This window comes from Acanthopagrus latus, chromosome 8, assembly GCF_904848185.1.
Source record: "Acanthopagrus latus isolate v.2019 chromosome 8, fAcaLat1.1, whole genome shotgun sequence".
NCBI classification, from domain to species: Eukaryota; Metazoa; Chordata; class Actinopteri; order Spariformes; family Sparidae; genus Acanthopagrus; species Acanthopagrus latus.
Genome location: NC_051046.1, coordinates 16,010,628 through 16,025,993, shown reverse-complemented (window position 1 = coordinate 16,025,993; position 15,366 = coordinate 16,010,628). Strand labels below are relative to the sequence as shown.

General features: G+C 44.3%; 1 protein-coding gene across 4 annotated transcripts in view; it reads right to left on the bottom strand.

The window, feature by feature from the left end:
- The window catches only part of wnt7bb (wingless-type MMTV integration site family, member 7Bb), a 35,474-nt gene extending 22,805 nt beyond the window's left edge, over positions 1–12,669 (bottom strand). The window contains exons 1-2 of one of the 4 annotated variants that reach the window (XM_037108413.1): positions 12,393–12,669; positions 3,911–4,137 (exon numbers count right to left, since the gene is read on the bottom strand). In XM_037108413.1, the coding sequence (XP_036964308.1) occupies positions 3,911–4,137; positions 12,393–12,463 (298 nt within the window). In that variant the 5' untranslated portion in view covers positions 12,464–12,669. Of the gene's footprint in view, positions 1–3,910; positions 4,138–7,285; positions 7,383–8,790; positions 9,067–9,361; positions 9,879–12,392 lie in introns of those variants that run through there. The other 3 variants (XM_037108412.1, XM_037108414.1, XM_037108416.1) reach the window with 3 other exon arrangements.
- Between the last annotated feature and the right edge of the window lie 2,697 nt (positions 12,670–15,366).

The window sequence follows — 15,366 nt, the reverse complement described above, 5'->3', positions numbered from 1 at the left end:
TGGCCACCAACGAGAAGATTTCTCAATCCAGTTCAGTTCAATCTAACCTCATGTTTTTGTTCCACTAATGTTCCAGTCAGTGAGTGGCTTTTTTGTTCATCTGAACTTCTGGCTCGCATTTCACCGCAGTTTATCAATAACACATTTATTACACAATAATATTTGTGTGTTGGTGGCCGTGAGTATAAAGCTACCGATGTGTTCAACACCACAGATTTTCTTGTTCTTTCTTTCTTTTGAACAAGAGTTGCCTCCCAAAACCATGAAACTACATACTCATCACAGAACCAACGAACAAGCCTCTGTTTGGGCCGTCAGCCGGCCAGATAGATAAAGACTTGTGATGATGTTCACGCCAATATGCCATCACTGTCAAGAGGCACAAACGAGGGCCAGGTGCTTGTACTGTTATTTATTATGCTGTTCTCATATTGTTAAATCTGCAGGACAACAGTGATAGGACTCCTCATCACCCTTCCACAGAGAAGTCTCTGGAATCATTGACGTCAACTCCAATTTTGTTACCGAGTGAAAATAAATGAATCCAGTGACCCAATGACATAACTGAATCAATGAATCCGATGATTCAAATACATCAAGAAAGCATCGGATTTGTGGTGATTATTATGGAGAGGAGAAATAAGAAAATAAATGTAAAAAAAGCAAACCCAAATCAAAGCTGTCATGGGAACCTTGAGCAAAAAATCAAGTTCTACGCTGGTCTGAGAGAAGACGTCATCATTGGAATACTTTATTGAGAAGGCCACCAAGTCCCATCATTATTGGACAATCAGGGCCGCCCAGTAGTCATCGCTTTCTGACCAGAACTGGACACCAACAGTGATGTGCTCAGTGCGGGCGCATGAAGGATTTATTTGTGTAGATCCACTATGGAAACCAAACAAGAAGAGCAAAGGGAAGCAGGAAATTTGGATGACGCCATTATGGGATGTAGATGTAGCGCTGCAGATGGGCAGAATGGCCACAGCTTGATTGAACACCAGCATGTGACTTTCCTCATGCATCAGATACATCAAATACTCGTCTGTGTGAATCTAAATAGCTAAGCGTAGATCTTTATGCTGGAAAGCACTCTGGGTGATCAGCATAATGCGTAAAAACACAAACATCTGACAACTGTTGAGCAAGTGCATTAGTATGAGTCCTAAATCTCTACGGCCCTCAGAGGGGCATCAGAGAACAGGCCGAGAGGAGGAGGAAAGGCGATGCTGAGTGTTGAGGAAAACAACATGAGCTCCATTGCAAAAGAAAGCGCCACATTCACAACAAAGAAAAAAAAAAGTGCTTTTGGAGAGGGAGCTGGAGCTAATTCAGCTACTCCTTAGGAGGAGTGATTGTTAACAGAGCCACTGGATTAAATGCGCAGCCCGACCGCAACGTAATGGCAACAAAGCATCTTCTAAATGAAAGGAAATACATAAAAGTCTCTGTAAAACAAAAGCGACGCAAAAGAGGTTTGCGGAATGCCAAGTCTCCCAAACAACAGCATCGTAAATGTAAATGTTTGTCTGCTTAACGTCATTTTCTGCATGTATGTGCACACTCCCATGAGCCAGCCAGGCATGGACACAACCAATTTTGCCCGATTAACAACAGATGTGTCCATCTATTTCGGTTCGACAAGCGTTCTCTGCAATAACACCATTAGTTGTCTCCTCATTTGCGATATCATTTTTCAACCATGCGTTTTCCCCATTAGGGCTCCAGTGCCGTTCGGTAGCTTTTCCATAACTTTGGCCTCGCCAGCGACGGGCGGCATGCTTTGCAAACCAACAGGCTCACTGCAGGACCTACATCAACAGAAACCAGAGCGCGCTGGAGAAATACAACATTGTCAATTGAAAGGAGGACAACTAAGATGGGCTGGAATCAGAAGTGTATGAGGTCCCTCTTGAGCGATGCCAACGCAAATGGTTATACAATAGAGAGTCAAAGAGACCGTGTGTTACTGGTTTGAGTTTTGACTGTGTGATGTGTGCAGCTCGGGTTTGGCTTGTGAAGAGCCATATTTCATGGGGCTCAGAGGGTCGGGGGCTGGTACCACATTTTTTGATACTCTTCTGGTGCTGTTTCTCAAAAACCGAAACAATAGGATGGCTCGAAACTCGCGTTATGTAACTCCTCATCCCTCTTCGACAGGAAAGCCACTGGTATTATCACTGTCAACTTCAAGATCATTACCAAATGACAATGACAGTCACTGGCAGCTAAAAAGGCATCCAACGTACACACATCCAAGTTATAATCCCCCTCCCTTTTTTTTTTAAGTGTGTTTCCAACCGTTGTGAACACACACTCACACACACGCACACACACACACTTGAGGATTTATCACTGATAACATTCATACTCTCAAGCAGTGACCTAATCCCTTACACAACACTCCAAACCTTAACCTCATGAACCTCGATGTTCCTTTTAAAATACCTTCCTAAGTTGCTTCAGCGTTACAAATACATGATACGATCCCGTACGACAACATCTAGTATATTCTGGTGACAGTTTGTTCCAATGATTGAAGAAGTGTTTTGCACGTACCGGAGGCAAATTCAAATCCAACACGTCGTTCTTGACAGATGCGACATGAAATGTAAAACTTTGTGCATAACTTTAGACTGGGAATATTCTTTGAGATCCAAAAACTTGACTGATATGTTTTTTTCAGGGGCCAAAACAGATACTGATTACTAGTGTTAAAGGACACTCATGACCAATATTTGTATTAGATTCACATAAAGTAGCAGTAAAAATAAAGATCTTCATCTCGACATCCAGACGTGGGGTATAACTTCATTTTCTGCTTCTGCTCCAATGAATTTGCAAGCAAATATTGTACTTTTTTCTTAAGTTTTTTCTTAAGTCTATTTGATAACTTTAGTTACTTGTTGTTTATTAGAATTAGATAACTCAGTGTTGATACAGGTTGTTACTAATCCTTGTTATGACCAAGACACTGACTATAAAGACAGAGGCGACTGCATCCGAGCCAAAATTTCAATCTGCAATTTGACAAAATACCCTGTAGGAAAAATAATGAACATCAGATCCACTAACCAGCTGGGGTCAATGATCATCTATTTCTACCAGAAATTCTGAGTTTGCTTCATACTTACATACTTTTTTTTTTTGGTGTTTTGGTGGAGTGCAAATTTGCATGAGAAGTTTAATATCAATCAGGACGAGCCCTGCCTGCTTTAATCGCCACTCCTTTGGTCAACATTTTAATATATTAACTGTTTTGGTTAAATGTGTGCTGTTTTTATGAGCAGCTATGTTTAATCAAACTACCACAACCCAGTTTATACACAAAAACGGGGGCCCGCATTTTTGCTTCGCGCTCCCCTGACATGTTAACCCATCCACATCCAAGAGTCTGCCTAAGATGCATCAGTCATGTTCCAGCCACTAGAGTAAGGCAGTAGAGATGATATTAACCCTAAATCCAAAGCATTAAAGGTTCACTATGCAACATTTACAGCCATATGAAACAAAGAGAAGGAGCTCTTGATACACTGAATAACAGTTAAAATATTTATACCTTAAAGCCCTTTGTTTCTGAACATCAGAACAAAAAAGACAAAAACAGCACATCCTCCATCTAGAACATAACCAAAAAAAGTGACCAAAAAAAGTATACATAGCGCAGCTTTCGTGTAAAAGTAACTTCATCAACGCTACAAACCTAAATTCAGTCCCAATTCTAATAAACAATTTTTGACACTGAAGAAACTTGAGAATGAAACATGTGATTACTGGCAGGAATGACAGAGCATGTCCTCTTTCCAACAGCTAAAGCTCAACGCAGGCAGCCACACAAACACACACACACACACACACACACAGCACACAACGCTCCCTTCCCCTTTTTTGCGATAGAACCCAGACTGACCTACTCGCAGCTCCTGGCCGAAGACCGTCCTTTCCCCCAGCGCCGAACAGTTCCAGCGTCCATATCGGAACTGGTATTGACACTCATTGATGCCCATCTGGGCGCCTTCACCCACAACAATGATGGCGTCCGGGCGGCTCTGGCAGATGGCCCGCTGGCGAGGTGCCAGCCCGGGAATCTTGTTGCAGATGATGTTGGCACCCAGAGCCACCACCGAGGACAGGGCCCTGCCAAAGAAAGAGAAACACACACACACACACACACACACACACACACACACACACACACAAACAGAGACTCAGTTAGGACTTCCAAAGGATGGTCAGACTGACTCACTTATGTGAGACTCTCCAGAAACAGGATTCAATTCGACCAGTGATTGATGTACATTCCGTAGTGAAGTGAAAGCTGCACTGCATGAGTACTGCTATTTAATGGATTAGAGGTAAATCAAAAAACCTGAAAACATTTTAAAAAAAACATACAGGGAAACTTGTTAAAACAGTCCAGAGAGAGAAAACAAGATGCTTATTTGACTGCTGACAACGCCACTCCACATTGGTTTGGATGGCGGGACTTTGAGTAACAAGTTGCGGTTTTTGTGTTAATTGTTAGGTAGCATGGTGGCGTGAAGAGCTGCCAGACTTGACTCTTACGCAAGGACGGCTCATACACTTGCTCAGTGTCTTGTGTTGTGGATGCAGAGTCCACTTTTTAACCAAACGTCACACAAAATGTTATTCCTTATGATTTGTATAATTGTGTGAAACGCTGCCTATAAATTCACGAGAGACTATTCTGCACGGAAAATATTAAAGGTTCACAGCACTGGTTGTCTGAATTGGTAGGGCATTAATGTGCTGTACAATAACTGACACACCTCCCTCTCAACTCTCCCCATAACATCTGATCACTCCGATGTGATGATATCGAAACACATGTTGAGATGGCTTTCCGACCGCCAAGAAAGCCGAAACAGATTACAGCCGAACAAGGCGCTGACTTTCTCCGCGGCTCTGTTTATAGCCCCCGAAAACCATGTAGATACAGACTTTTCAAACATGTCAGGGACGGGGGAGCCATAAATGAGTGCGGAGGCAAACGCGGGCTTTGAAGTATGACGTCGACCTCCAAAGGCTTCACCACAAAACGGGGCAAGCCAACACTGGCGCGTTGTGTGTCAGCAAAAAAGCGACGGCGGCGTGAGAGAAGCGAGAAGGGAGAACACTCGAGGGGCTCTGAGGAAGAGAAACGCACACAATGATTTCTGTGGATCACCCCCGACCAAGAACAATGACACAAGCGTCGATTAGAAATCGCTCTTGGATGATCGGGCTTCCTCTTTTGCTGGCTCTTTAAGTTTCTCCACAAGGGCAGAAAAAAAACATTTGCGTCAATTTCAAACGCATACGTTCAAATAAATCCTAACTGCAGCGAGACGCATACGTGTTACCAGGCTGCAGACATTCTCCCGGTCCCCTCGTCGCAGTCAGGGGAACGTACCACAGTGTGTAAAAGGGAAAGTGCCATTGTGTGCACTGTTGATTTAGCAAACCCTGCTCTGAAAATACCACAGATTCTAGCTGAACTAAGAAGATTCTTTTTATATTGTTTTTCATTCGCAGTATGATCCATGTTAACATCTGTTATTCTTAAAAACAAAAAAAAAAGATAGAACCGCAAGCAAGATGTTAACAAGACAAAGGTCATGATTAATCTTTCTGTTGACTGAAGACTGTAACTTTCAAAATATATACGATTAAAAAGTGAAAATGCCTCACGTCCAGCGTTTCTTCAGTAAGCACTCAGACCTGCTGCTGCTCTCAGACCCGCTTTGCTCTCCCTGCTGTTAAACAGGCTTGAACTCTGCTGACCCTCCGTGACCCTCCGCTGTGTATGCAGTCGCTCATGGCAACAATGACATGTAATCTGTATGAACCGAAAGGTCGAGCTCATTAGGACGTTCACCATCTCGCATCATAAACGTTATGGTCAGATCGAACTGGTGTGTTTATATAAATCCAAAAGGGCTATAAAATACTTTTGAGTCACTTCATATCTCTGCTATTTCAGTGCGCTCCCCGAGAGGCAACACAAGGGCACGTCGATGTTTTCAACCCCAACAAACAGAAACCCTTAACAGTTTCCCCCCCCTCTGCTCCTTTCTCACGTCATTCACCTGCTAAATTCACAGAATCACAGTCCACCGTTCTGGCAACCTAAACCATCAGACAACAGCAAACAGAGAATTCCAGAGCTAAGCTTTTAAATCCCCGAAATCATCAAAGTGCACAAATGCGATTCTGTTTGCTTAGCGTATGCTCTGTGTGTACGCCAGCAAGCTTGGGGACGACTCACCCACTGTTACAGACCCGGGCCGACAGCAGGAACGCCAACAACAACACTTGGAAAAGTCACAGGATCGATGCTGCGGCTGATGCCGGTGAAGGAGAGGTTCCTGCATGGTATGGACTGTGCATTTCATGTATCAGCTGCAGCAGTGATCTGGGGTATAAACTGATGCAAAGTATGCAGATTGATCACCGACCTCAGTCTGTATTAAAGCCTGAAACCAAAAAATAAAGAGACAGAGCTCTCCATCTAACATTTTGGATGCACTTTACAGCCATATGTTTACAGCCATTCAAGAGTATAGGACTATATGGCCAAAACTGCAACCAAAAGAAAGTTGCACAGTTCACCTTTAAGGCAGCTGTCATGGTGAGTGTGAGCTTTATGCAGCTATTGTAGGGTGCATATCCAAAATTTTGAACTATGAACTATCACGAACTCAGAGAGGCCACATAAGTGTTCTGTTGTCATCAGGACTGCATGTTTGGATTATTCGGACAGAGACCGCAATTGAGATGTGAGCCACAATCAATTGGAAATCACTGAAAATAACTCGAATTCGAAATCATGATGATGTGACATCTGCCGGCGTCTTCAGCTGACAAACATTTTTTCTCACATCTGGAGAACAAGATTTATTGGCCCATGGCATCTCTGCAGCACCGCATCATACGAAATATAATCAGTTCTATTCTTGAGGATACTGCGATTAAAGGTGCACTCTGTAGTTTTGGGGGAAGAAAACTTTAATCAGAAGACAAAGATGTTCACTGACTGATTTTTTTTTTTGAATGCCCAAACAAATAAAGTAAACAAAATCTTGTTGTTTTCATGACTGAACAAACAAACTGACCTTAAAGGACAACACGGTTTCATACTATTTTACTTGGTTTATTTGTGGCGGACCCTGCCACCTATTTTTTTAGCTTCACACAGTGTTCTGAGAACCTTATTTTTTCTCTCAGAACAGCTTGTTATTCAGTTATGGAAGAAAAATATACATTTCTGAGATTGTATTGTTACCTCATCAAAATTCTGATTTTGAATTTCTTCTCTTAATCTAAGTAGTGGACCTTCAATTATGCAGCTCTAGTTTTGATCCAAACTGCGATGTTGGCGGATTCATCAAACACCAACAAGCTGGTTGTGCACAGGGACTTTGTCAACCACAGCTTCACTTCTAAACTTTGCGGAGACACACGTCTTTATCTCTAATAATCTGATCATCTTTGAATGCCTATGCCATACTGGTCACAGCATATGTCGACATTCAACATTAAATGTCAGAGGGATAGATCTCTCTGGCGGGTTGACCTGACAATTGAATTAACTTCTTTAGAAAAACACAATAAAAAAAAAAAGACAAAATGAAATCATGAGAGCGGTCAGGAGCTCGCTGATCCCATCACAGGGCAGTTTGGCCTTTAGAGAAGCTGTAGTCTACGTCATGGCATACAGTGTGCTCGCAGCCACCTACTCCATCACATGGAACACTTTGAACCTAACTGACACACTATTAAGCTCCCAGGCATGCATCTCCTACCGAGGAATGCACTCACAAAAAAAAAAAAAAAAAAAAGCCAGAGACACGACTTAACTAAGTCAAGTGAATAAACGCTGTTTTCTTTTTCCCGGAGAAGGAAAGTAACTAATTTTGATGCTGAATATGTTTCCCCCTGTTTGCTGCTCATTTACAGATGCAGGACTTTAAGATGCAGAGCGCCCTGCGGGTGTTTAATTCAAGATCACAATCGGGTTTTCTGACTCTATCGGCAGTCACACACTGGTTAGGCCGGAGTGATATTAACAAAACACAGCTACAACACGGTCGGATTATTGTCACTGGAACATTAAGTGTGAAATTCCTGGATATTGAAGTGTGAGGAGTGCGATGACCCCAGCCCTCTCCGTGGTCGGATCCTTTTGCTGACGGCTCATTTGCCACCCACAGCTCTACAAATTTCACACTTTCACACTCCACGACACAAGCTGTGCAGCTCTGATGCACTGCATTATTTCGCATCCACGTTTAAAACACCTCCCAGACGCATTTTGCGGTTAATGCTCAACAGGAAACATGGTTAAATAATCCAAACAAACAATGGTATGTAGCTTTAATATGCAATCCATGGTTATTCTTAGCAGTGTAGCCCACTTTTAACAGAAAAACCAAAAACCACATCTATTTCAGCATCAGGTTTGGGGTCTCCGGGCAGCAGAGGAAAAGGGAGCGAGGGCTCATGGGTGAGTTATTACTTTGGAAGTTTTAAGAAGAGCCTGTGTTCTCCTGCAAGAGTCTGTCCTCTGTTTGATTCAGAGCCGCGGTGCATTTACAGCGTCAAACACGTGCATGCTGCAGGCTCACACACACACACACACACTTTTAAGATGTGGGCTCAAAAACGATAACATCGAAACGCGGAGGGTGAATTAACCAGAGGTGAGGTAACGCGCGGAGAGGAAGGTATTTCACACGCTCTGACAGTTTAACGGTGCTCACATCCGTGTTGTTTGAATTTTCCCCTCACATGAAAAAGAATCTCAGCATCCAATTGTCTTGAACATCTCTGCCACTCTGTGGCCAAAACGGATCCGTGTAGCAGTCACCAAAACGCTCTGGGTTTTTTTTCGGATCCTGCTCAAAATATTTGCGACACCGAGCCGTCACTCGCGAGACCGCCGGCACATGAGCGGGTTCACCCTAATTAGTTTATTCCCACGTGGGTCGTTTTCCGCTGGCGACTGCTCTGTGCGGGATTCAACGCTTGTATAACACGAGGAGGTGTGTGAAAAAAACATCCTAGAATTAAAACCACACTCGCTGCGTAAAGTTGAGCCTCTGCTGCGTCTGCACCCTGCGCCGATCACACGACATGAACAACTTCAAATGAGGCTCCAATCCTTGGTCGCAGAAAACTAAACAAAACCATCTAAAGAAACCGGCTGTTTAGCGGTTAGGAGGAAAAGGGAAATAAAGCCCCCGGGAAAGCTGCACGGGAGCAAGAGGCGAAAACCCCCGTGCGCCTTTGCGCTGCTGAGGATGAGCGCGCGCCCTCCCTGAAGTTAATTAAGGACCCCAGTTAATTGGCTCAAACTTACAGGTAGCTGCCACTCGTGAGGATCAGGAAGATCTGCGGGTAATAGACTGACAGCAGTACACTGCGCGACGAGAAGATGATCATGATGACATTGAGCAAATGGCCACGTTCGGATTGAGTGAGACGACGCGGACAGACAGTCGGGCAGGCTGAAGAAACTCCGTTAATTCCCGGCTTTAGAGTCCCTCACACGCACCGAAAAAAAAAAAAATCAAAAAAAAAAAAAAAAAAAAAAAAAGGAAGGTGCCGTGCGTCTCTCCTCGTCTCTGGCGCGGTGGCTCTACGCAGCTCCGAGCTCCCAGGGCCGTGTGTGCGCTGAGATTGGCTCTGTCATCTCTCAGCGGCGGAGGCTGTTGCACAGTACTGTGGGTTCCCGAGCCGGAATGATGATGGTTTTAGGGATTTCGCATGGCAGAAAAGTGCCTCTCTCCACTCTCATGAGAGTCGTGCCTGCCATTGGGCAGCGGGAGACACTGCTATCCGCCCACTTTGCCACGGCGGGACAATAGGGTGACACTGATCCGATCCCCCCCGTTGGACGCGCAGGAGGTTTTCATTCATCGTCACCCTCCACACCCCCACCCCCCCTCCTCCTCCTCCTCCTCCTCCTCCTCCACTTCTTCCTCCAGCACCACCACCCACTCCACCGTCCAGCCGAAAATAAACAAACACAGACGCTCGCACCTTCATCCCAGCTCCATGCGCAAAAAATAAATAAATGAAATAAAAATCAGCGCATTTCTCTGACAGGATGTGTCCGCGGAATCAACAAGTTGGCGTCGTGTTTACGCACAGATACGGTTCTTGTAATGTTTCTGCGTGAAAGTCTTTTTTTTCAGGTCACACGGTGCTGTGTTCCTGTTTTTTTTTCCCCCTACTACATGTCCTGAGAGACATCAAACCATCTCTTGCGGCGCTCGAATGTGACTTTCAGTGACCTTATTATGTCCCGTGGTCACACTGTAATATTCCTATAGGCGTCTGTAATAGTCCCGCTCCAGTCTGCTGCGCTCTGATGGCGTTTAATGGCTGGATTCAAATATTCTTCTTGTGGCCGTGCTGTTAAATGGAATAATAATCACATCAGACTGTGGGATTCCTTAAAAAAAAAAGAAAAAAAGAAAAAAAAAAGTGAAGGTACATTTAAGGGGGGGAGGGGGGGGACACAAAAAGAAAAAAATAGAAAGTGAATAGCAGTGTTCCCTGAGATTACATCTTAACAGAGACATATAAAATACTAGGAGATTTTGTCGCAGGGATTTTTGTTCGGGGGGGGGGGTTCAGGGGCTCTTTATCACCACAGCATCGTGACTCTCACTCAACACCTGCAGGCTCCAGTCATTGTAAATGAAGAGGGTGCCATGAAAGATTTAGCCGGAGTAAAAAGGATGGAAGGAATGAGCTAACTCCGAGGCTTAGTAAACACGGAGATGGGTGACTCTTCTCCCTCCCCACCCCACCCACCCCACCCCACCCATACTGGAGCTACTGTCATGTGATATGAGCATCTGTCAGTTACACGCTTCACTCCACATGAGGTGCTCACTGGGAGGGCCAACGCTGCTTCTTCTTCTTCTTTGTGTGTGTGTGTGTGTGAGAGAGAGAGAGCGAGAGAGAAAACGTATGAGAACAAGTAAGAGCCTCATAGATAAGTGGACTGAAATGTGCTGGATCACGTGTGCACATAACTTTGAACGTTTCGTGCGCAATAGGTCACAAATATTCCAGAAAAGCTGCCAAATGATACTGATGATTCATCTGTCACAGTGTGTTTAATCTCCCCCTGCCTGCATCATCATTTGGCAGGTAAGACCTGTTGTACATTTACCTGTTAGTCCCCTGGAGCTTATTATTAATATCGTTACAATAGGCCTTGTTTAAAGGTGTATTATGTAGTTTTCAAGAATCAGGAAGGAAACATTTCTTTCTTTTCATGCCCAAACAAATCAGATAAAACCAACTCTCTTTCTTTTTGAATGACTGATTAAACCAAATAAGCAAACTGACCTTAAAAGGTCAGTTTCACACTGTCTCGCCTTGTTTGTATGTGGCGGACCCTGCCACCTTTCTACCTTCAAGCAGTCTTCTGCGAGCCTTATTGTCCTCTGAGAACAGCTGACAGTCTGTTCACTTATGGCATAGATAAACATTTCTGAGTTTGCATTACTGCCTCATTAGTTCTGAGTTTGAGTGTCTTCTCCAAAAACAAAACTACACGGCGCCCCTTTAAGTGTAAGGTTTCAGCTGGATCACCATCAAACATTTTTTTAAAAAAAAAAGAAAAGAAAAAAGGTTTACTCCACAACTGAGCAGAGAAAAAGTAGAGACTGTACACAGCAGGCATGCACAAACAAACACACTTTGGACAGAAGTGCAAAACAGAAGGCTTCAGTTCATCTGTATGAGGGGGGTCCCTGGCCTGGTTGTGCTTGAGAGGGGCAGCAGAGAAAAGGGGGCCCTTCTGTGTTTATGCATCAAGGTGAGCTATTGCAAAACAGGTAAGAGAAAAAAAAAGAAAAAAAAACTCCGTCTGGGCAATGGAATGTGGAAATACAACTCAGTCCGCCCGCTATTAATGAAGGTATGCAGGGGTGAGCTGGATCTGGAGCAGAGACAGCGGCTCAAATTATCTTGTGCGACAAAAGGAGCCGGAGTCTCACGAGGTGAACTTAATAGCCCTCTGACAGCGAATACCAATCGATCGTATTGCCTTGTTGGCATGAGACCCGATCTGCCCCCTTTTTTTTTTTTTTTTTTTACGCACAACGCATTCCCCGAGCGCAAGCGTTCGGATCTAATGTGTGAAAATAGCTCTCCTCTCACAAACAAAACAAAAAAAAAAATACACCTGCTGAATTCAGTGGAAGCGTGAGGTCAGAGGGCAGCTCGAAGCTTCCCTGTAGAAAGACTCGAAGAAGTGTCGCAATGGATCTCACACACGCAGGTTCGCGCATGTGGAGAAAGAGACTCCGCGCATGTAATCGCAAGTAATAAAAAAAAAAAAAAAAACGAAAAAGAAAGAAAGAACTCACCCAAGTCTGAGGTAGATGATGCCGAAACACAGGAACACGTAGAGACTCCGCTTTCGGAGGGGTTTGTGCATGATCGGTACCACTTCGTCCAGAGGCCATGCACGGTAACATACAGTGGTCACGCTTTTTTTTTTTTTAATTGCCTTTTTTTTTTTTTAACCCCCCCCCTCGCGTTTCACATTGGCGGCTTTCCCTAACCCTTCCAGATGCACGTATACCGCCTGTGTTCCGCGACGTGAAGCTGAAGCGCCCTTGAAATCTTCGGCCGTGCGAAATCCATTGGTCCGGCGGGGCACAGGTGAGATGCTGGAGGAGGGAGGGGGGCGGTGGGGGAGGAGGGGGGGTCTCGACCCGTGAGGTGGACGGGAAATCCAAAATGAAACACGAGAGAGGGTCGGACCTGAGAGGTGAATGAGTTTCTCTGGAGGAAGTGCCTCCTAGTCGTCCTCACTTTTTTTTTTCTCTCTCCACGGCAGAGCCTAATTAGCGACTCCCGTTTGCTGCGCCGTGCAGGTAAGAACAGGGAAGAAGAAGAAGGAAAAAAAAAAACTAGTCACAGCAGCGCCCTGTGGATTTGGTTTTAGCTCAGAGCTTCTTGTTCTTCTCTATTCCTTGGAGACATCTTTAAAAAAAACTCAGTCCATGTCACTAAACTTGCAACGGCCAGGTACTCTTAATACAGGTAACAAAAGGGGTTGCACGCCTCCTCCTCCTCCTCCTCCTCCTCCTCCAAGCATGGATATTCAGGGAATGGGGACGGGCTTTGCAGTCTGAGCTCAACACGTGTAGTTGTTGTACAGGAAAAAACTAAAGACGCAACCCGAGTGAAGTGGCCCTTATATAGGCCCCGTAGCCGAGGCGAGGCTGGTGCCTGTCGCTTGCAACATCGGGCATTACCCCATCAGCTGTGCGCCTCACCACAACAGTAAGCCCCATAAAGTCTAAACAGACGAGGAACGGCTTTCCAGCTGTATGAACGAAAAAAAAAAAAGGCACCATCGCATGACTAATAATGACTGGTAATAATGAACTGGCGTCAGGGCGAAGTGTGTGCCAGTGGAGGTCTGTCAGTCGGGGTTGAATTTACAGCACAATGCATGAACAAAACAACATCAACAAAACATTAATAGCGCCGTTACTGGAGGCTTGAGTCAGGGTGATGTGAATTTTGTGCAGATGTTTCAGGACACATAGTCAAAAAATAAAAAAAATAAAAAAAATAAATAAAAAAGCCCCTTTGGGGACGAGCGCGATTCGCCTGGGGAGACGCCCTCTGGTGGCAACACGCGGTACAGAGACGAACCCCGTCACCGGGACTCCTGCATGACAGGCCCTGAAGAATCAGAACCAGGACCAGCAGAGGAATGCAGAAGAGTTATGTAGTTATATGCAGCTATAATCTAAATGAAAGGTGTCTGAATGTGTGTGCATGTGTGACAGTGAAGTTAAACTATTTTCAAGGACGTGTTAAAATCACCCTCTTGACATTTTTTGGAATACGTTTTCCTCGGGCGTTTTCACTCAACAACTTATGGTTACGCATAGTTCTCAGACTTTTTTATGTAAAGTGCACTTTAAAGGGAAAGTTCGCCCCCAAAAATGAAACTGCAGTTATTATCTACTCACCTTCCCAGTAAAGTAGTAGATGGTAAGACGGTGAGTAGACGCCGTTTGGTTTGACAGCGTGAAAAAAAGACATCCGATGAAAAACATGAAGGGGTTTCATGCAGCTTGTCTGACGTCTGGTGGGTTTAAGACTTAAGGACAAACAAAATGATTTTACACCTCTGACACGCAGGTCAAGGTTGCTCGCCCACATGAGGTGCACCCCAACACATTCAACTCCAGCAGCTCCAGTGGTGTAATTAGATATTTTCAAATCAGTTTGGGATCTCAGGGACCGCATGGATCCATTTGATGTTTTTTTTTTATGTCCTATTGTTTTGTAAGTCCTCATCTACCTTAGTTACCAAGGACAATCCTGAAACACTGGTTTTGCTGCAAAGCCCCAGAGATGTTTCGTGGACCACAAAACTTCACCCCTAAGGTTGAGTAGTTAACGACTGAGTTTTCATTTTTGAGATAACAGTGAACTCATCCTTTAAGTTGATAATATCGACTCATCGCCGTCCAAATTTCACTGAGTTTGTCGGGGAGCAAGAAAGTAGAAAGTTTGACATTATGATAAAAGTTGTGTTATTTTGAAAAGGCCGCTTTGGTATTAAATCTTACGTTACTGTCATGTTGTCTGTCAGGACTTAATATTTTCTGAAGTTACAGTCAAACTTTTGTTCAGCCAGTTAGAAACCATCTGTTTTTATCCCTATTAGGATCACTGGAACTGATGATAATAACTAATATTGTATACTGTGATCTTTTTTTCGAGATAGCTATCAGGTCAGGAAAGTCTGTGTACTCCTCTGCCTGACGAGTCAAAAAAAAATCTCAGGAGCCTCCTTCTCCTCTCTCTCAATTTTATGGCCTCGGTTCGGTTTTCTTAAAGGAGCACATAAACCATCAGTTCAGTATATTTCCAAGAAACGGCATGAAAAACGGCTAACGTGTTGTAATAATGATGGCATAAACTAAAATTACAGACATGAGCTATCTGAGCGCAGAGACTGCCGGGGCTGTTGTTGACCACGAGGAACAGACAAAACCGCGGAGACCTTTTGTTTCAAGACATCCCTGCGTTGTGGTTTCAAGGCCTTTTCCTTCAAAACATGCCCATCAAAATTCCAGATGGATTTTTAGAAATAATGAAAGTCAACATGCGGACCCAGGGTGACATAAAAAAAAAAAAAAAAAAAGAAGAAGACATGTATTTGATGTCTGCCCCGTAACAGATGGTCTTGTTTGTCTTCAAATGTACATAGCTCGTCGTCGAGGCCTGGGCGGGGATGGGCCCCGTTTAGTTTAATTAAAATGTTCAAAGAGCCAACACTTTTTTTATTATAACCAGGATCAAGAACCG